At 41.4% G+C, this 22,099-nt stretch overlaps 1 protein-coding gene and 1 long non-coding RNA gene across 6 annotated transcripts in view; one reads left to right on the top strand and one right to left on the bottom strand.

Moving 5' to 3' along the window:
- The window catches only part of EXOC6 (exocyst complex component 6), a 1,441,232-nt gene that overhangs the window by 492,828 nt on the left and 926,305 nt on the right, over positions 1-22,099 (top strand). For all 5 annotated transcript variants that reach the window (XM_085606137.1, XM_085606139.1, XM_085606140.1 and 2 more), the window contains exon 7: positions 18,261-18,413. In XM_085606137.1, coding sequence (XP_085462263.1) covers positions 18,261-18,413 — 153 coding nt within the window. The remainder of the gene's footprint in view (positions 1-18,260; positions 18,414-22,099) is intronic.
- LOC146867469 (uncharacterized) overlaps positions 1-22,099 on the bottom strand; it is a 415,701-nt gene that overhangs the window by 135,126 nt on the left and 258,476 nt on the right. The window lies entirely within an intron of this gene.

The following is a 22,099-nucleotide window of genomic DNA, read 5'->3' as shown; positions in this document are numbered from 1 at the left end:
ATGTCCCCATTGGCTAGTCTAGTTGAGTCACATGGAGTTAAAATAGTGTTGTATGCCGACGACACCCAACTCCTTTTTACATGTGACAAGGATTCAGAGTTCAAGGGGGAAGCAATTAAAGCCTGGCTGTCGGCAGTGTTCTCCTGGCTTCAGCTGAATGAACTTAAATGTAATTCCGATAAGTCGGAAGTCATCTTCTTTGGTTGTCCATCTAACAACTTATGGCAGAACTGGTGGCCTCAGGACATGCACCCTCCTGCTAACCGGGTGTCATCCGTAAAAAAACCTTGGTGTAAAACTGGACAATTGTTTGAGTATGAAGCCACAGGTTCAGACTGTGGTAGGTCAGTGCTTTGGCTTTTTGAAAATGATCAAACAATTTCTTCCATTACTTTCGATCCCTTACAGGAAAATTGTGGTCCAGACCTTGCTTGGTTCTAGGCTGGACTACGTAAACATTCTTTATCTGGGTCTTCCAGAGTATCTGCTCACCCGTCTGCAAGTAGTGCAAAATGCTGCGGCCAGGGCCATTCTATCTCTTGGCCCCAGGACCCGGATGTCTGCTCATTTGAATTCTCTCCACTGGCTCCCGATCCGTAAGCGGATACAGTTTAAGGCCTTGGTGCTGGCTTTTAAGGCCTTATATGGGTATGGTGCCCCCTACCTGAGGAAGAGAGTTCAATTTTATTATCCCCAACGCTCTCTTTGCTCCGCTTCATTGGCGCTAGTTTGTATTCCGATGGTGAAATACTCTCGAATTGGAGGCCGCTCCTTCCGGCTAAGAGTGGCTAAACTATGGAATGAACTGCCACTTGCTGTGAGACTTCTTCAGGATCTTCTTCCTTTCAGAAAAGCCCTCAAAAAATGGCTGTTTCAACAATAACGTAACATTTTCTGCTCTGTACACTTTCCTTTCCTGTCTAGTTCAGTCACACTCACCCAGGGCCGGGACACTCAGTAGAGTAGCTGTGTGCTTTATAAAACCCCGCTTAACATAACATAACATAAAGTAGCTGAAAGCATATCCAGTCTGTATGAAACGTGGTTACACTTTACAAAACCACATTCAAACCATCTCATTATTTTATTAAATATTTTTAGTAAAGAAAGAACTCAATAAGGTGGAAGTACATCATCTGTTATGCAATGTGCAGTTAGTTTTATTGATTTTTAAGCCCCCGTAAAGCACCCATCAAGCTTTTCATTTGAGTAAATATTACTTACATTTAGTTGCAAAAAACACCTGCTCGTCTGTTTCCTTGTGACTAAATAGTGTAATAAAAGATAAGCACATCTCACACATTAAAACCTGGCTTGTTAACACTTCAACAGTAGCATGATAGAGCCTTTAACCACATTCATGGTCTACTGCCCAACATCATTTTAAAGTGGTATACAAAATGGCCGCAAGAAGCCACACATTTTGCCTGTTCTTTTCTCATTATTGTTTGCCTTACTTGTTGGCCCACCAGTCATGACAGCCAAGGGGATAGATAAACTGGACATCCAACTGGAAAAATATTTTCAACTATCAACATCATTTTACACTGCATCGTCTCTGACACAGGGTGCCTAATGTAGGTCAGGGTACTGGATCCACGCAAGATTTTCACGATGGCTACATAAAACAAAGTTGCATGCTGTGAATGTAAATAGAAGTAAGGTATTTAGTCAGTTGCCATGATTAAAATCTGGCAGTCAATTAAATGCCTTCCTGGAACTAAGGTACTAGTATTCTGTCACAAAGTCTCATTTCCGTCAGTATTCAGTACATTAAAGTTTGTATTAAAGGGAAACTCCAGGTATATTGTTTTTTGTTAGACAGCGTCTACTGTTGTCACTGGATCTCTTTCGTAGTCTATTACTTTTAGCAACGTGAGGTACTTCAGACACTTTGAACATGATGCTCCAACTCACTGTGGCATTTTTATTTTATAACTAATGACCACAGCAAAATGTTTAAACGGGTTGTCACCAAAAGTGACAAGGTGCAGGACGTTTTCTTTAATACTGCTTTTTAAAATTCAAAAGAGAAAGCGCTCTGGTGATGTCGCATGGAGTTGACACTAGTATTTTCTTGTCTTACTCCTGACTATTTTTAGTTCAACAAAGACACTGTTCTGGTAGTGATGACTTTTAGCTTTTTAATTGTCTTACGTCTTAGACCTTAAACATGAATCTGTACACGCATGTTTACTCTCCGATTCTCTGCTACAAATTGAAATAATGTACTGAGGTAAAAATCTTTAGTTCTAATTAAAACCTTTTTTGGAAATGGTTTGAAATTGACCATTCCTCGTTAAAGTGGGCATCGCTGCATATGATTTGAACAAAGCATTTGCACTATATATTTATATCTATATATATTTATAAAGAATTTACTACATTATTACTTGTTTTGCTGAACGGCAATTGGTACTTTACCGGAATGCACTATTTAACCATATGTTTTACTATGTAAGAATATCCATCTTTCAGCGTCTGACAAACTTAAAATGTTGATTGCATGTCACACTGAACGGTACAATTCAAAATTATGTATATGTTCCTTTAATTGCATTTTCATTGGTGGAGGGAGGGACCGGTTAAGCCCCCTTTTAAGTTACACTCTGCACTTTACACTCTATGACCCGTACGAAGGCCTCTGGCCGAAACGCATAGGTCTGTTTTCCCAGATGTACGTGCACTTTGCTGATTTATATATTATGATGAAAAAAGTATACAATTTCAAAAAGAAGCTACAAACCCTGGAGTGCTCTCTGACTGCCCACTAGTCACCAGAAATTTTACACTTTGGGCAAAAGAAAGGGACACGGACATCTCACTGACATTAGACCATACTCCAACCCCAAACGGGACAAACCAGTATTTGACTCCTCTCACCCCAACCCCCCTCCCTCTGAGGACAGAGAGGCAGTTTGGTTCCAATTTGCCTCCGGGAAGCAGAAGGCTTAGTGGAAGAGAGGACTAATTAGTTTTTTGTATTTAAAATAATGAGGTGCATCGGGTTCATCCTGACATCAGGCCCCACTCTCACCCTTAAAGCCTCAGCAATCTTTCTGCTCCCTTGCAGACTAAAACATCCCACCCCAATGGCAAGTGAGAGGCCATTTTATTCTTTTGAGTGTTGTTTTTACATATGGTCCAGGAGAGTGGGGCTAAATCCCAATATATTCCCATTTGCCATGGTGAATGACTGCCCTTTTTGGGCTTGGGTAGGCCACCACTATGAGACCCCGACATTTCGGAGAACTAGACATTGAGGGAAGACCAGTTTGGTATGCCTTGAGTGGATCCCATTACTTTTTTTACCCACAATACTCTGCATAACTCAAACTCATTCCTTTTCCTTGCATTTCTGTGATGCAAACTTCCGGAATCCTCACGGATCCACAAAATTCTTATGACCTAGCGTTACTCCACTTGTCCCAATAAAATGCTACCCCTCTTGTATGGCTGGTCCTAATGACTGAGCCATGAACTGATCAAACCAGGGTCAATAGAAGTTGCACAGTGGAACTCCTTTCATCTTGGTTTAATCCATTTCTGTAGTGGGCACTCGGCACAGCCACATAAGTGGAGTTGAGTTTTTATCGTGAGACAGCTGATGGAACGCTGAGTGGTAGGAGCGTTGTATGGATTCCTCCTGAGTCCAGAACTTAACCTCTCGGAGCTGTGAGGAAAATGCTTGATTTTACCCAACATTTGATGTGTGTAGGGCATTAGGGATAAGAAACCCTTGTGGGATTCATACAATGTACACCACAGTGGAATCCCCTGGGTGCCTAGTTTTCACAAATGTCTGTGAGTGGTAGGTCTCCATGGGTGGCGGCCCAGCACAACCCCAAATACAGCAGTTACCCTTATCACTGACCTCCACGTAGAGCTTTAGGTCCTTTAATGTGGTGATCTCTTGGCCCACCCATACAAATGGGGTACTGTTGTTATCAAGAGACGTGTGGGAACTCTGGGTGATATGAAATTTTGGATCTACACAGATTCCAAAACCTGCGTGCAAATGTTAGTAAATTGTGTGTTTTTAGTCAAAGTTTGCGGTTTTGAAAGGCTTCTGGGTAAGAAAGCCTGGTTGGAGCCACGCAAGTCACCACACCCTGGATTCCCCTAGGTATGTAGTTTTCAAAAATGTTCAGGTTTACTAGGTTTTCCTATGTGCCGGCTGAGCTAGGGCCTAAAATCCACAGCTACCCACATAGCAAAAAAGGGTCAGTTTTGAGTGGAAAAATGTGATGTGTCCATGGTGCATTTTGGGCCCTTTTTCTGTCCAGGCACTAAGCCTACCCACACAAAGTAGGTACCACTTTTATTGGAAGACTTGGGGAAATGCTTGGTGATAGGAAAGTGTTGGCTCCCCACAGATTCCAAAAGTTTCCTCTCAGAAATTTATTTGTGTTTGAAGTTAGAATTTTAGGTATGCAAAGGCTTCTGGGTAAGAAAACCTCAGGAGAGCCACGCAAGTCAACCCACCCTGTGTTCCCCTAGGTGTCTAGTTGTCAAAAATTTACAGGTTTCCCTAGGTGCCAGCTGAGTTACGGCCAAAAGTCCACAATTACCTACTTTGCAAAAAAGAGTCAGTTTCCAGTGGAAGAATGTGATGTGTCCATGTTGGACTAGGCCTACACTAGTGAGGTGCCATTTTTACCAGAAGAACGTAGCCTAGTAGAACATTTGTCGTTAGCAGTTAGATTTTGCTGCATTTGTGCTTTCCAAATGTAAGACAGTGATACTGAAAGATTACATTTTGGAAAATGCCCTCAGAATCACATGCTAGTATGTGTACCCATAAATTCGGAGATCTACAAATGACCACTGCTGCTAAACTCCTTATCTGGAGCCCATTTCAGAAATAAAGAGGTTTCCTTGATACCCATTTTTCACTCTACATATTTCACCTTATGATTTGGTCTATATGCGGTATACAATGAACCATTTCTAGGTGTGGCTCAGTTGTTAGCTCTGGGTACTTCAGGATTGTGGAAAACCTACAAACCCTATATATCCCTGTAACCAGAAGCATCTGGCGGATGAAATAGAATATTGCTTTTATAAAAAGTCCATCTTGCCAAAAAGTTACAGATGAAAACTTTGTCACATATGGCCATTATTTCCTACTCCTTTTCAATATTTCTTCGACAGTTACTTTCTCTGAGAAAACCTCGAGGGATCTGCACATAAGACCCGTTACTGAATTCAGAATGTTGTCTATTTTTCAGAAATATATAGCTTTCCTATATCACCCATGCTTTTAACACCAGTTACCATGACAAACTAGAACAGGTTGAAGACACAGAAATTAGGAAAAAGTGGGCTACCTCTTTGATAAATGTAAAAAATGTAGGTATTTTGATTCAGCTCTGCATATTCTTGAGAGCTGGAAAGATAGGGACTTTAGCACAGCAAACATTTCGTTTATGCCATTTTTAGGAAAAAAACTGTTTTTCCACAAAAACTTAAAATGTAGCTTAATTTTGTCCATTTTCTCGGTTTCCTCCAGGCCAATCCACAAACTGGGGCTACCTGTAGAATCCTCAGGATGTTGGGGAAAAAAGGATTAAAATTTGGCGTAGATACCTTAAGTGGACAAAAAGGCTATGCAATCCTAAGCTTAACTTATCCCAAATAGCCGAAAAAGGACTCCGCACTTAGGTGGGCAAGCAAACCCCAGTGGTTAAAGGGTTAACTCCATCAATGGATTCTGCAGAACATGTGTACTTCTACTGAAAAAGACTGCTTGTATTGACTTTATGCCTTGTTTAAAAGCTTATGCTCTGTACAGTAGGCCTGCGTTGGTTATGGTGATAATCCAACAATTTCAACACTCCGTACATCATCCCCTTTGGTTTTGCTTTGTTCGACCTAAGTTGGCAGGGTATGCCAAGACGTGGGTCCCTTGCTCACTTTGCCACTGGATTCAAGCTAGCCTGGCTGATGACGGCTGATTAGCCAGAAACTGGTCCCAGGATGCTTGTTTCCGGTCCAGGGAAGATATGGCTTGGCAGTTCAGGCTTGACTGTTCCCATGAGGCACAGGGTCAGACTGATTTGCATATGGCCATGTCTGAACTGGGGTGGCAGAGTGAGCTAAAGAATGATGATGGATTAAACCCAGATCAGTTGACTGGGGGTGAGCGCTTGCAATGTTCAACACTCCGTCCATCATCCCCTTTGGTTTTGCTTTGTTCGCCCTAAGTTGGCAGGGTATGCCCAGACGTGGGTCCCTTGCTCACTTTACCACTGGATTCAAGTTAGCCTGGCTGATGACGGCTGATTAGCCAGAAACCGGTCCCAGGATGCTTGTTTCCGGTCCAGGGAAGACATGCCTTGGCAGTTCGGGCTGGACTGTTCCCATGAGGCACAGGGTCAGACTGATTTGCATATGAACTGGGGTGGCGGAGTGAGCTAAAGAATGATGATGGATTAAACCCAGATCAGTTGACTGGGGGTGAGTGCTTTCAATGTTCAACACTCCGTCCATCATCCCCTTTGGTTTGCTTTGTTCGCCCTAAGTTGGCAGGGTGTGCCCAGACGTGGGTCCCTTGCTCACTTTGCCACTGGATTCAAGCTAGCCTGGCTGATGACGGCTGATTAGCCAGAAACCGGTCCCAGGATGCTTGTTTCCGGTCCAGGGATGTCATGGCTAGGGAGTTCGGGCTGGGTTATTCCCATGAGGCACAGGGTCAGACTGATTTGCATATGGCCATGTCTGAACTGGGGTGGCGGAGTGAGCTAAAGAATGATGGATTAAACCCAGATCAGTTGACTGGGGGTTAGTGCTTGCAATGTTCAACACTCCGTCCATCATCCCCTTTGGTTTTGCGATAATCCAACAATGCCATGCGTCAGAAGCCATATGTATCTGTTAATCATGGAAAGTTATGACAAAAGCAATGTCCCTGATATTTATTGTGACAAGGATATCAAAAAGCTAATAGGCCTTTAAGGATGGATTGTTATTACTCTGTTGCAAAGCCTGTACATGGGTATTTTGATGAATAGAATCTCATAGATTATTGCGTTAAGGGTTCTGGTTGTTGGTTACTCCCTCTCACAAATTCTGGGGCGTAAAATATTTACACTGTGACCATCTTTCTTAGGTCCGATTAGGCATGATTGTATATTGTTTTATCAACTGTTATTTTGTATGTATATGTAATTGATATCTGTATGTCTTATGGTTGCCTTGTGATGAAATATGTAGTACTAATTGGTTCATGGGGGGGAAAGTTATGTTAGATGCCATGTGTGTAATCTGTTTATTATGAAACGGTTATGACAAACAAAGTAGGCCTGAGTTATTTATTGTGATAGCATCTGTAAAATTTAGTATCCTTTTAGGATGGATTGTTATAACGCTGTGGTAAAGCCTGTAAAGCCTAAATCTCACTCGTCCTGGCCAGCCGAAAAGTGCAAGTTCGTAAACCGATTGGTAACTAAAGCGATTTTGTTAGAGTTCAAAAGCCAGAGTGCCTACCAAACCTCAAACCTATTCCTCACTAGTCCTAGCCAAGAATGTGACAACAAAGCTATAGGCCAGTGATTAAATTGCACATTGCAATCACATTGGGTTTGAAGGGTACGATGATAAAGACTGGTAAATAAAGTGCACTGTGCAAGTTCATTGAACTTAAATAGTAAACCAGATTCATAAAGGGCATTTTGCAGTATCAAATGACCTATCCGGTCTAACTCGCATTAGTCCTGGCCAGCCTAAAAGTACAAGTTTATACAACAACTGGTAATGTGCACGAAGCAGTTTTGTTAGGCTTCAAAAGCCAGGAGAATTCCCATCAACTTCATAAAGTGCGTTTTGATAACCAGGGCCTACCAAACCTATTCTCCCATAGTCCTGGCCAAGATGTAACAACAAGGCTATAGGCCAGTGATTGAAGTGCACAGTGCAGTCTCATTAGGCTTAAAGAGTTTGATGGTAAAAGTGCGCTGTACAATTACTTTTGGTAGCAAGAAATCACAGTGGCAGCTATTCTTTGATTAGGGTTGAGTGGAGACAAACAGGCTGCCACTTTAGCAACCTGAAGGGCTCACGTTCAGTAACTTAAGTGCTTTCCTAAGGAATGTCACACACTTACCTGAGAGCTGTGCATCTACTCCACTCAAACATGCAGTTTTAGCTTTGTTACACTGATTTATGCTCAAATGTCGAAATATTAGCTTTAACCAGTAACACCTTAGATATTTAGACTTTTTAAGAAAGCACAAAGGCGAACAACGTGCATCAATGATTCCTGCTTAAAGTTGCAAAGTCGACAATTATGGTCAGAAGAGGCTCTCAAATATGTATGGTTTTGAAGGTATTAGTCCACAACTCAGGCTCATAACTTATTTTTTTAAATGCCAGTTTCATAGTGCTGGATAGGTATGAAGCTTTTTCCTGATTTTGATAAAAAAACACACAGAGTTCTGCATGGGCCTCTCGTGCTAGCTCTTGCCTCTATTATTCGCTTGCTTTTATTTTTGCATTTTTGGCTAGAATTTTGGAGGTTAACTTTGGAGGCAGCTTTTGTTCAAAGACACACTGTGCGCCCTAAAGTTCAATTGAGTTCCTCGCGTAGGGCTCCCATTGAACCTGGTTATCCTGGATGCCTAGCCATATCAATTCTTTGAGGCATCCTTTGGAGGCTACCTTGAGCTTAGCATACTAGCCTAAAATCCAAGCTTTTCACATTACTAATTGTTTTTTTCATAGTGCAAATTCCAGCCGTATTTGGGATAAAGGAGTGTCATCAGGAAGCCGTAACAGGCGTTTGTAGCGCCCGGTTTGTGCTTTATCCAGCAATGTGGCGATAATATCTTTGAAACTCAGTGAGCCATAGGTTAAATTTGGCATACAATTGGCATCAATTACTTTACAAATGCCTGTAAGGTATGGGCCATGCATCTTTTCTTGATAGTTTTTCAAAGCTCATACTCATGGACAGGGAGATTCATTTTAGAGTGGAGAGCTGTGTTATGTGCAAACCACGCTGGTTATGATTGATGCCCAAATACTTAATGCTTGATACTTGCTTCATTTAAAAAAAATATATCTTTATTTGAATTTACAACACCCCCCACCCTCCCAGGTCAGACAATTGATAATACAGTACAAAAATTGTATGTTCTCATAATTTCATAGTTAAGTTACATTATCCCCGGCAGTAAATCATTTTCTAACATATCATAAAGTTGAATATAATTCACGATATACTAGGTGTTGTTTTGGGATTGACACCATTCTATTAATGGGGACCAAATTCTCCAACCCCTTTTACGCCGTATCCTCCCTTTCCGTTTGTAAATAGCAGCCTCCAAATTGGAGATTGCTAGTAGTCTTGCCAGCCACTGATGAAAAGACAGAGCATTGGGATCCGGCCAGGCCGAGGCTATATACATTCTTAAAACCGCCATAGCAATAAAAATGAGTTCATGTCCCGGCCTGGGATTACTAAGGTCTGTCGCTCCCAATAGTATAACTTCACTGGACAGAACTATCTCACTTTGCAATACGGCTGACAAGAACTTCTCAATGTTTTGTTTTAAAGAAGTTAATCCATCACAAGTAGAGAAAATATGTACACAATCAGCGTTGAATAGCATACATCTAGGGCAGCATCTCCCCTTGCCGCTCCCCCATTTGGCGACTTTTTCTGGAGTATAGTATAAAAAGAAACATGTTTTATAAAACTGCGCTTGAAGTTTTGTGGACATAAGAATTATTTGAGACATTGAATATGCATAATGAAATTTATCCATAGTTGTATCAATTTTCCCCTGCCACGTCTGAGATGTTTTCTCCAGATCATCCGGAAATAGCCCATTTATAAGGGAATATTGTATTTTTTTTAATGTGAATTAATGTTTCCACTTAAGTTATTTTTCCCGGTAGAGTCCTTCCCCCCACCCTTCGATATTTTAAAAAATGCCGCCAGTCCAGTCGAAAATGTTCCCTTAGTTGTTCAAAGGATTGTATCCCTGCAGGGGAGAGGAGGCACCCTATGTGATTTATTCCTGCCTCGTTCCACTTGCTGATGTAAGTATCTTTAAAAATCTCCGGCAAAACCGGGTTATCCCTTAAGGGGGTATAAAATGATATTCATCCAATACCCAACATTCTTCTCACAGCTTTCCATACCTTAAACCCGTTAATCAATGTTCTAAGTTTCACTTTTTTTTGGTAGCCGTCATGCAAGTGTCGCCAAAGATATCTGTTATTTTTATTGCCCAAAGTTAATTGAAAAATAGATGGCGAGTCCCCCCCGGTATCATTTCTATCCCGGTATTCTGTAATAGTTCATGACTATAAAGCAGCACAGATGCCCAATAATATGCTTTTAAATTTGGAAGAGCCAATCCTCCTCTTTCCTTTGGCAGGGTCAATAATTTATATGCACGGCGGGGTTGTGCATATGCCCAAATAAAGCTTGAGAAGTTGCGTTCCATAGATTTGAACCATTGGTCTGAGAATTCTAAACATATAGCTCTAAATAGATATAAAATTTTAGGGAAAAACACAATTTTCAAGGCATTGGCCCTACCAATTAGAGATAGATGTAGATTGTCTAGGTGGCGGAGATCCTTCTGCATGGTACCCAACATTGGATTCATGTTTAAATCCACCAGATTCTCAAGTTTAGATGTAATGCAGATTCCCAAGTATGTAGCTTTATCCACAACTCGAGGGTCACACATCTCGCTTTTGTTATTCAGCACGATCTGTGTTTGCCCCTGATTGAGTGCGTATCCAGATACAAGCCCAAATTTATTAGCCTCGCTTTCGATAACAGACATAGCTGTGCTAGGATCAACTGTTACAATAGCAATGTCATCAGCATAAGCCAGGGTCTTGGTTGGATACTCCTGTGAAAACATTTGTGCTATTTCACTGATACTTGCTTCAAATGTACATCATTCATGAGAAATTTTAATTTGTAGGAAGTATTGATGTTCTTGGATCCACAGACCATGATTTTTGTTTTTGAATAATTGACTGATAATTTGTCTTCCTTAAAATACAAGGAAATTGCATCCAAGGATCGTTGGAGGCCCACAGCAGTATGATTAAATAATAACATATTATCAGCATACTAGAGGCATTGGGTATGAATGCCCACAAATTTGGGGGTAAGGCTCGGACTGAAGCTAGTGCTTCATTCATATCAGCCATATAGAGATTACAGAGAAGGGACCAAGATGCATCCCTCTTTTACAGCAGTATAGGTCCAAATCTTGTGTGTGGTATAAAGGCTGCTAATGACACACAATACATTTTCCGGGATACCCCAGTTGTGCAGCTTCTGCCAGAGTCTCGATCAGTCCACTTTGTCGAACGCACTGGTAAAATTGATGGATACTGTGCACAGGAGAGGGGGCATCTTTGATGGAGCGGACTTCATCAAGTAGGAAAGAATGATTAAGTTGTCCTCTGTGCTGCGTCTGAAACCCGATTGGGTGATGCGAATTAAAGCCTTTGAGATGGCATATCCCTTTATTTGTTATTCAGAACCTTTGCAAAACATTTCCCATCAATGTCAAGGAGGGCAATTAACCTGAAGTTGGCTGGTTGATCATTTTCACTTTTTTGTGAATTGGAGTTAATATAGAGCCTCTCCAACTGTGCGGCACATCGTTCGACAAAATACAGTTCTTGAAATTGAGGGCTTAGTAAAGAGGCTCATTCCTCAGATGTAGGTGTAAATATGTTGGTAGGCAGACCAGCATATGTTACAGCTAGTAAACCTTTAAGGGTGGATTAATACAGCACTGTTTTAAAGCCGGTAGAGAGTTTGAAGACCTGACATCATGACCAGTCCAAGAGTCGGTCTCAGTCCCTTTCCGGTCTAGGAGCCACATGAGTCACTCCCAGAGTTGATCATCTTTGCGCACCAAATCTTTGTATAAGTTGAAGAGGAAGCACAATAACAAATTGGACTTGGCCGCTTCTTGTAATTTTCAAACTCCTGAGAGGGCAAGTGGACGGTCCCACGCTTCTCGATTTTGTTCCGGAAGTCAATCAACCTTGGAGCCTATCCCTCTACTTGGTCTGGCACAAGCCAAGTTTCTGGGGCCCTCTGGGACACCACGACAGATCGAAAAGTTGTGCGAGGCCATGTTCTGACGCTCATCGGATGCCTTCTGATTTCCTCTGGCACGCCTTTGGACCCCATTGAGCAGGGAAGCCCTCCATCTGTTTTGCCTCTGGTGGGTTTTTCCTCTGCGCCAACTAGACCCTCCAAACCCATTACCAGGCCACTTCCAGCGAACCTACCAACTACACCCCCCGCTCTACAACCTACGTCAGTTCCCAGAACGACAATTCCGACTCCGTCAACACCAGAGGAGGAGATGCCCATAGTGCTCTCCAACCCTGCACCATTATGGACTTGACCGAGATTGCACTTGGTTGCTGTAGAACCACTACCTGTACCACTTGGTGTCCCACCTCCACAAAAGAAGATCCCACACATTACATTGCTTGTTTGGCACAGATTCCAACAACAATTATGATGCAGTGATGAAATTGGCCAATCCTTCAATGAAGACGCTGGTATAATGATCTACAAGATGACAGTGGCCTTAACACCTCTCCTGATTTGGGCTTTTTCACACTCCCAGATACTACAACTTAAAGAGAGTGCTTCTTTTGCGGTAGTCATGCGGAGGGCAGCCGATGTTCTCAACTTCCTGTTCCCACTTTAGACATCAAAGCAATGTCTTGAATGACCCTGCATTTTGTCTCAGCACCCCTCTCCAAGAGCTTTGTGGTGCAGGCATTGACTAGCCAGACTAATCCAAACACTTTTCTGACTTCCCCAGATAGGTAGCCCAAAAGGGTAGAAACATTTTAGAGGAGTGTATTTTCTACCATCAGTTTGGTTCTCCGCTCCATCAATGCTAGCTGTGTATTCCCACACTCTTTGTGATTCGATGGTTCAAGTCCTCTCAGGTGTCCTGGAAGACCTCTGACCTGTCCTCGCTCAAGCTTTACAAGACGATCATGACCCAGCCAAATTCGCAATTAGTTGTGGCCTAAACTCCACCAATTCCATTCTGTGAGCCATTAACACCATTGTCTCCATTCATCGTCATGCCTGGCTGCGGTCCATTGGATTTTCAGGCAATGTACACGTGTCCTTTATGGATATGCATTTTGACCAGACTCTCTTTTTTGGGGACACGCAGGTTTCCGCTCTGAAACGATTTAGAGCACAGGGCCACAGCTCTAGCCGAGTTCTTGGCTACCCTCGACCCCGGAGACTGGATGGTGACATTGGACCTGCAGGACGGCTATTTCTTTATACCCGTCCTGTGGGCCCAGTGGCAGTACCTGCGGTTTGTGATGGAAATGGAGCAATTTCAGTTTGTTGTGCTCCCCTTTGGTTTCATCATTGCCTCTCAATGGTTCACGAAAGTGATGAAAGTGGTAGCAGTGCATATTTGGCGGGCTGGGAGTCCAAGTCTTCCCCTACCTCGAAGACTGGATGTTGAAGGTGGGCTCAACCCAGGGAGTCTTCAACAATCTCCAGACTATGGCGAACCTTCTGTCATTTTTTGGGGTTTACTATCAACCTGACAAAGTGACAGCTGACTCCTCCTCAGATGCTCCCCTTCATTGGAGACATTCTTGGCATGCTTTGGTTTGGTGCCTTTCCTCTGGAAAGCAGAGTCCAGGACATTCAGGCTATGATAACAATCCTTCAGCCTCTCTCCTAGATTTCAGTGAGGTCGAACATAACGCTGCTGGGTCAAGCCCACCAGAATGCATATGCGGGCTCTGCTATCGGATCTATAGTCTAAGTAGGCCCAACATCAAGTGGACCTTTCCAACTTCGTTCAAATTTCGGAGGAGATTGCGAAAGATCTTCAGTATTGGTTAGTGGACCGCAGTTGGGTCAGCAGCAGACACTTCACCTTACACCACCCATAGGTGATGGTGGTGACTGATACATCCCTTTTGTGTTGGGGCTGACTCCTGGGGCAGGTAGAGAACTGAGTTCTCTTGACTTCGGCCGGGGCTGACTCCATATCAACCTCCTGGAGCAGCGGGCCATTTGCTTTGCATTGAAAGCCTACCTTCTGTCTATCTAAAGGAGGCTGGAACAGGTGCATGCAGAGAACCCCACTGCCATTTAGTATAGCAGCAAGCAGGGTGAAGTGAGATCCTAGGCGTTGTGCCAGGAGCCACTAGGCCTCTGGAAATGGCTGGTCCTTCAAGGGATTTTCCTAGTGGTGAACCACCTATCAGGATCTTTGAATACCAATGTGGACGAGCTCAGCTGGCAAAACTTAGCGGATCACAAGTGGCAGTTACATCTTAAGAAGGCACAAGGTCTCTTCTGCAAATAGGAAGAACTGTGGTTTGCTCTAATCACCACCGCCAAGAACGCGCAGTGCCAGTGTTTCTGCATTTTGGAGTTTCCAAGGTGTCTCTCATTGGGAGCGAGTTCCTCCTAGAGTTAAACCTGTACTCTTATATGCCTTCCCGCCGACACCTCTTCTTCCTCTAGTTCTGAAGAAGATTAGGACAGACTGAGTCATCCTAGTGGCCCTGGATAGGGTACTGTGTTATGGTATCCAGAGCTCCTGGGTTTGAGCATCTGTCCTTCAATCAGGCTTCCTGTCCGGGAGTACCACCTGTTGCAACATCAGGACAGGGTTTTGCACCTGGATCTTCACAATCTCCACTTTGATGCATGGAGATTGAGCGGTGACAGCTGAATACCTTTGACCTTCCTCCGGAGGTGGTTTAGGTCATCCTGGCAGCCAGGCATCCCTCAACGAAAACTGTGTACACCTGTCAGTGGGACAAATTTGTGGTTTGGTGTGGCACACGCCAAATTGACTCACTTCAAGCCAGGTTATCTGACATTCTGTTGTTTGTTGTCTCTCGCACGACAAGGCTTTGCTTGGGGCATAGTTAAAGGGTACCTGTCAGCTCTTTCAAAGTTTTTACGGGTGCAGAAGCAGCCCTCATTATATAAATCTCTAGTTGTGATGCATTTTTGAAAGGTCTACAACATTTGTTTCCTCCCTCTCCTTTTGTCATGTCCGAGTGGGACCCTAACTTGGTCCTCACATATTTGATGTGCATTCTCTTTGAACCACTTCACAGCTGCCCTTTGCAGCATCTTACCCTAAAGACAGTATTCCTTGTCGCCATAACACTGGCATGGTAAGTGAGGGAGCTGCCGGATCAAAGTGTCCATACTCTGTATTCCACTTTTTTTTTAGGCAAAATGGTTCTGATAACGAGAGAATCCTTCTTGCCGAAAGTTGTTACGCTGGTCCATGTTGGTCAAACCATTACCTTGCTTGTGTTCTATGCTCCGCTTTACCCCTTTAAGGAGGAGGAGAGACTGCATCTCTTGGATCACAAAAGAGTGCTGAGCTTTTAGATTGATGGCACCAAAGAACACCGTGTGGACAATCACCTCTTTGTGGGGTTTGCTGAAGCAAAAAAAGGGAAGGTGATGCAGAAAAGGACCATCTCCGGCTGGATCGTACTCTACATCAAATTCTGATACTCATTGGCTAAAAAACAGCCTCCAGAAGGACTGCAAGCTCATTCCAGGAGGGCCAAAGCTCCTACCCCTTGGTTGACATGCGAAGTTCCTGTTGTGGACGTCTGTCAGGCTGCTCAGTGGACATCACTCCACACGTTTACAAAGCTCTACTTTGTAGACAGGCAAGTTTACAGAGCGGGGCATTTCACCCGCTCAGTCCACCAGGACCATTTAAGTTGAGTCAATACATAGACCTGGCTCTTACTGCTCTGCTATATAGTCAGAAGGTGAGGCATCTGTTGTTCGTAGTCTCTATCAGAACAACAAATTACTTACCTTCTGTAACACTCTTTGAGGTAGAGGCTCTAGCTGACTGCAGATTTCACGATATTCCTGTTCTGTCAATTGGTCTCTATACATTAATAATATCCCAAGTCTAGGAATCTGCACATTGGTCAGCCCACTTCAGTCATTGGCTCAATTGGCTTGCTAGTGACTGCAGTTTGCCTCATCACATGTGCCCATCTTTCTAAAATTAATTGTTCTTCAGTGCCATGGCTTGTGCGCCAGTCCTTTAGTTTTCCACTTTCTCTTTTTTAGGCCATCGTTTTTTATATTCCTTCCTTCCTTCATTTATTTATTTATTGGGAGTGGCCAACAACTTTTCAGACAGCACTACCAGACTGCTCATTTAATCTGCACCGCACCGCATGCGGTGTGGCCCCTGCTCCTAAACTTGGTGGCCATTAATGGATGGTACTGCCCCTAGTATATCATTGCTTTACTGGTCCACACTTACTGTAAACCTTGGTGAAACAAATAGGTTTTCGTTTAATGTGTCAGTATATGCAAACACAAGTATGGACCAATATTTCCATACAAGGGCCAATATGAACCATACTGCTTGGCTTTCACAGGGCATGGTAATAGTGTTGGTTGTCTAGTGTTTATTTAGTTTACATTGTTAAGGCTTGTGGTGGTTTAGTATTGGTGATGTTATGTGTTTTGGTGGTATTTTTCTTATTAGCAGTGGTATTGTGATAATGTTACATTTGTGATGGTGTGTTATTTATGGAAGTATTGTTATTGTTTATTGGTGGTATTACAGATGGCTGTTTTGGTATGGGTGTTATTAGTGGTGGATTTGGCTAGTTGGTGTTAGGTACTGATGATGGATTTGGTGTGGTGGTATTGATGGTTGGTTTAGTGTGGTGGTGTATATATAGTGGTGGCATTAGTGATCATATTGTGGTGGTGTTTTGATGGTAGTGGTTTTGGTGTTGGTATAAATGGCAGTGATTTTGGTGGCATTGATGGAGATGGTGCATTAAGTGGTAGTAGTGGTAGTATAGGTGGTGTATTGGTGGTGTTACGGTACTAGTATTGAAAGTGGTGGTGTGTTACTGATTCTGAGAGTAAGAGTAACATTGTTAGTAATTTGTTGCATTTGTATTGGTGAACGTGGTGTTGGTGGTTGTGGTTTTACTGTTAGTGGTATTGATGGTGGTTCTGATATCAGTGGTATTGGTGGTATTTGTGGTAGTGAGATTGGTTGTAGTAAAATTCCTTTGACAAAAAGTCTTAGACACATTCTAGCTAGTTGTCACTCTTGAAGAGCTCAACAAAAAATGTGATTTTCTTTTTACAGTTGCAACTTTATACAACTTTTAACTATCAATTCCAACTTTTTAAAATGTCTTATAAAATGGTTTAATTTTTTAATAACAATTAGAATTTTAAAAATATATCTAAAGGTTTGTGAATAACTATGTACTCAGTCCTGTTGTTTGTAAAGCTGCTCTGTGTTTCCAGATGTGAGCTTTCATTTTTTTCATATGTAAAAATATTCTCATCAACCATGTATGCTAATATGTGCTTAGTATATTGTGGATCACATTGGGCATTTATGGAAAGTATAAAATTAACCAAGCCTGTTGTTTCATTTGAATTAGTTCAATTTGATTGTTCAATATTAATAGATATTGTATTTATCGATAGAATATTTGACCTTCCATGAAGGATTTAAAAAAGATTTCCTCACACAAAAATTGTATTTTCTGTTTTAGGAAAATCCAATTTTTAATTGGTTCTGTGTATCTTTCTCAAGTAGTTTTTGCCCTTTTTTTGATCTGTTTATGCTATATACAACTGCTGTATCTCAACCCATCCATCCCTGCATTTCAAGTGGAGATGTTTCTGCCCAGCCAAAGGAAACCTTTTATTGTTGGTGTGAATTGTGAAAGGCAAGCCTTTAACTGCCTTCCAGGAAAAGGGGCACAATATACTGAGAAAGTATGAGCAATGAAAGTAAAACTTGCATGGTCTAGAAACAGAGAGTTAATATCATTGGAGTAGCTAAGTCAATGCCCAAAACAATTCAAAGTTAAGCAGTCTACAGCAGTCAGAATAAAAGGGCGACTAAATGGGAGTGACTGGTTTTATAGGCTCATGATGACTTTTGAAATATACCTTTATGCATTTTCTACTTCAGTATATGTGTATGGTATGCCTCTAGTTTAGTCTCTGGTACAACATGCAGTTTTAATTTGTTCACCTGTTGCAATATAAGAAATATAGCAATGCATGAGTTAGAATGTGTTTATTTTATAAGATGTCCATATTCATATAGAATTATTTATAATATCTGAATTGTTGGGGGGAATATACAGCTGTTTTTTTAATCTAATTAATACAGATTGTGATAAGAGCTACAGTGACACGTACCAATTATACTTTTGTAATACAGGCACAACAGCAGAAATCATTTAATATTGCGCTGCATAAACAAACTGGTACGAGCTACGGAAAGTCTGGCTACACAAATGATCGGATTCCAAACCAGGAAAACAGATTTAAATGGAAACAAGCCTCTGAAGATGATGATGAACCTGAAGAAGAGGTAATTGCTCTTGTTACACATCTCTCCTTTTAAAATTGCTTGTAAGATAAAGGTCGGTCATCATCTTTCAAAAATAGGCTTAAAATACTTTTCCATTTAATTATTAGGCAAAGAAGAAGCTAAATACTTCACAAAACAATATCTATACCACAAAACTGTATTCCAAACCATACTTTTGATGAAATGTATTGGATTGTAACTCAACATAACTCACACTGAAATGCGTGTTAACGTGGGCCCGACCAAAGACACTATGAAAGAATAGGCAAAATGAGGAAGGAGTAAAAAAAGGTGGTAAAATGAGTGTGTGGTATATTGTGTCTGAGCTATACTCCTACTGAAAACGTGTTACGAGAGGGCATGCAGAATCAAGTGGATAGGATAAAGGTGCCAGGATAGCATTGAACTCGAAACTATTGAAAGTGATCCAATATTTCTAGTGTTCTCTTTCAGTAGGGTATAGAAGGTCATCAACACAGACAACACTTGCTCTTAAAAATTTAATTCTCAAGTACAGCATTCTATATCAGATTGGTGATATAATCTTTAGACTTCAGAGGTGCGATAGGATGTCAATGAAGGCATCCAAAGTTTTACTTTGGGATTAGTACTTGGAGCTTATTCTGTAGTTTGTTGGAGAAATGAAAGGTTTGCATAACGATGTAGTGATAATAAGTCATTTTGATTCATTTGGTAGTGTAAGTGTAGAAATATTGCTGCTAAACCCACAAAAGGTTGGAGTTGAACCACTGCTGGACAAAATGCCTATGTCATTAAAGAGGCAGTGGTGAAATCTAGTCCTGTGCGGACAAATGTTTTCTGTACAGTTGATGACTTGGATAAATAGATGACATCCATTCCTTGATAAGGACTAGATAGCCTTCTTTAGAGTATGTCCTCCAGCTAAACCACTTACAGGTATAGCTAAATGTTTTCTGTGTACTTGTTGCAATGAGACTGCAAACAACTTCTATATCATCGCAGCACCTGTTCCAAGACTGTATGTTTCTTGGACTGCTAAGGAGCGTGGCATTTTGTCACTTTACAGCCACCATTGAGACTTCCTGTTTCTTGGCTAGACAGTGTATGCTTATTTCCGCTGAATATGCATTCCATTTTTAGCTGCTATCATTAATATTGCTGTTGTTTCTCATGAATTCTCTATTTTTTCTTTTGATCAGTGTTATTAGGTAAAATGTATGTTCCACAGGTTTAAAATAAATATTTAACCCTTGCCTCTCTCCTGACTTGCAAGTTTGATATTGGTTATAAGCCTAATACTTCACTGCCTTTTGTTGTTCCTTTCAATAAGATCCTTCTCCAACGCTTCCTTTGACCATCTGGTGTAATTTACTACTTTAATGCCCAGTGTTGTTAATATATAAAAGTCCAACATTTTGCTTTCTCTTGCTAACATTTGGTGCAAGCAAACCCCACTGTCACTCCAAACTAACATCAGGTATACAATTCCAGTGGTTACAGATCTTCAGAATAGATGATTCTATAACAAGGACTGTTATTTCCAAAGCAGAGTATTTAAGCTGTAGTGCAAAATCTGTCTCTATAAGAGTTGTTGTTCACAGTATTGTTCGTTTAATTGAATGTCTTTGTTTTCCTAAAGGTACACCACACTAGTATATATTGAAATCCCTGACACCCATTATTGAAACATATGGTTCTTCCCTCTTAGTGACATCAACCACAAGCTAGACCAGGGTGTATTCATTTGCGCTTCAGTCATTTCTTACCCATTGTTTACCCACAGCATAGATATTTCTACCTTTATTGATCATGGTATGATTGAGTTGATTGACATTACTTTGGCCCTGCTAGATCAGCTTTTAGATCCTGTGCTCTTTTAAGTCTGTCAAAGCCATTCAAATATCTAGCCAACAAGCAAGGTAGATTTGGTAGGGAAGGACAGAAACCCACAGGTCTCCCTTAATTGTTTTATGGCTATCTTGGACTTCCATTTTCCTCTTTGTTTACATGGGATTAAAGCAAGCTTGCAAGGTAGATTTTGCAGTTGTTTTAGTTGTGTTCCATGATGCCCCTATTGTCTCTAAAGCCTGTATATCTGATAATTTAGATCTGCTTCTTCCTATTAGGATTATAGGTAGTAAAATTGTTGTTGTTGGCGGTTTCACTCATCATGTAGATTTGCTTGTAAATTCTTGGCAGTTCTACTCTTGAAAAAGACCATATTCTTGACTGGCTTTTGGTTTATAATTTAGAAAATGGGGTATGTCGACTACATTGCTTAGGACTGGATTAGCCAAATTGGTATACAATTTAAGCTGGTTATTAGTAACCCATGTGCAGAGTATGTTTTAGCTCTTCCATTTGGGTTGTGAGGTTCTCAATGACAAACTCCAGAGCACATAAGCCCCACTGACCTCAGGGGTCCCTCGCCTGTCTTCATCAAATGATCCTAATTAACTCTTGGAATAGCAGAATAAAGGGAACTGAAGCTCACAGCTAGTGCTATATTAAAATCCTACAATTTTATAATAAGAAGACAGCATCTATGACAAAAGGCACACGCTAAGCCCAATAATGAATAAATCAAATTTAAGTGACAGTTATAATGCAACCCAGGCTAAAAGCACTTACCATGGAACATACCAAGAGCTCAAAAACACTGCCTTTAAAAAGCTAAAGCTGTCTTTCCCAGTCCCCCAAAATATGTTCCCTAATTGGCACAGTGAATTATATATACTTTAAAGGTAAAAGTGAGATAATGTATTAGGATTTCACCAGTACCTTATTCCTGGTATCAATAAGTCAACTGACCATAATATCATTACTATTAGACCTAGGGCTACAATGAAGAAGTTACTACTGCTGACATTTTTCACCTCAGCAGGAATCACTGTGCAGGCAATTTAAGTTCCTAAATCTTACCAAGCTTGGCTTGAATGAGCCTCTGCCACTGGTTACTAATGCCAGCAGTTACTCATTCCAGCCAAGCTTAAAACAGGATTCTGTAACATGAACTTGGGGAACTCACCCTCCTAAAACACATTCCTGAACATGATATTGGGATGCAACTGTTACTCTTGTTTCTAATGTCTCCCTTGTGTTGAAAATATTAGAAATGATACTGCAGTCCAACATCAGACCCAGATGTGCTTACCGGTCAGTTAATAAAGAGATAGTCCTGCTGGGATATTTAGTCTTTATTCTTTTAACACCTTTTAACACCCAGGCTTATTTTCTGGTTTTGGGGTTTGGTGGGGTGTTAGCTACAGTTAGAGCCTGGTTATTTTCTTCCATGGTAACTGTCTATTTAAATTTTGATTGAAGAAAGAGCTTTTCTTCCAGATCCAAGTCACTTTTGGTATACTGGAAGGGTTATGCCCTTTTGCCTGCTCTTTTTTGCTATGTGTATAAAGCCTCTTCACCAGTGTTTATTACTTTTTGGTGCAGGACTTTATAATTATGTAGACAGTACCCAATGAACATTTGTCCTTGCGAAGGACCTCAACTACAGCTCGTCTTTCTTTTCTGTTCTATAGGAAGGGTTGATCTTTAGTTGGGTGAGCATGAGTCTAAAACATGAGTTTTTACTTATAGATGCATCAACAGATAGTAACTGCTCTCAATATGTGAACTATCCCACAACCAAGTAAAGACAATGTATGTTCTTTGCCTCCTCTTTACAGTTGACTTTCTCTAATCGTTAC

Source organism: Triturus cristatus, chromosome 1_2 (genome assembly GCF_964204655.1).
Source record: "Triturus cristatus chromosome 1_2, aTriCri1.1, whole genome shotgun sequence".
In the NCBI taxonomy this organism is placed as follows: Eukaryota; Metazoa; Chordata; class Amphibia; order Caudata; family Salamandridae; genus Triturus; species Triturus cristatus.
The sequence above is the reverse complement of the archived record's forward strand: the minus strand, read 5'-3'. Positions and strand labels throughout refer to the sequence as shown.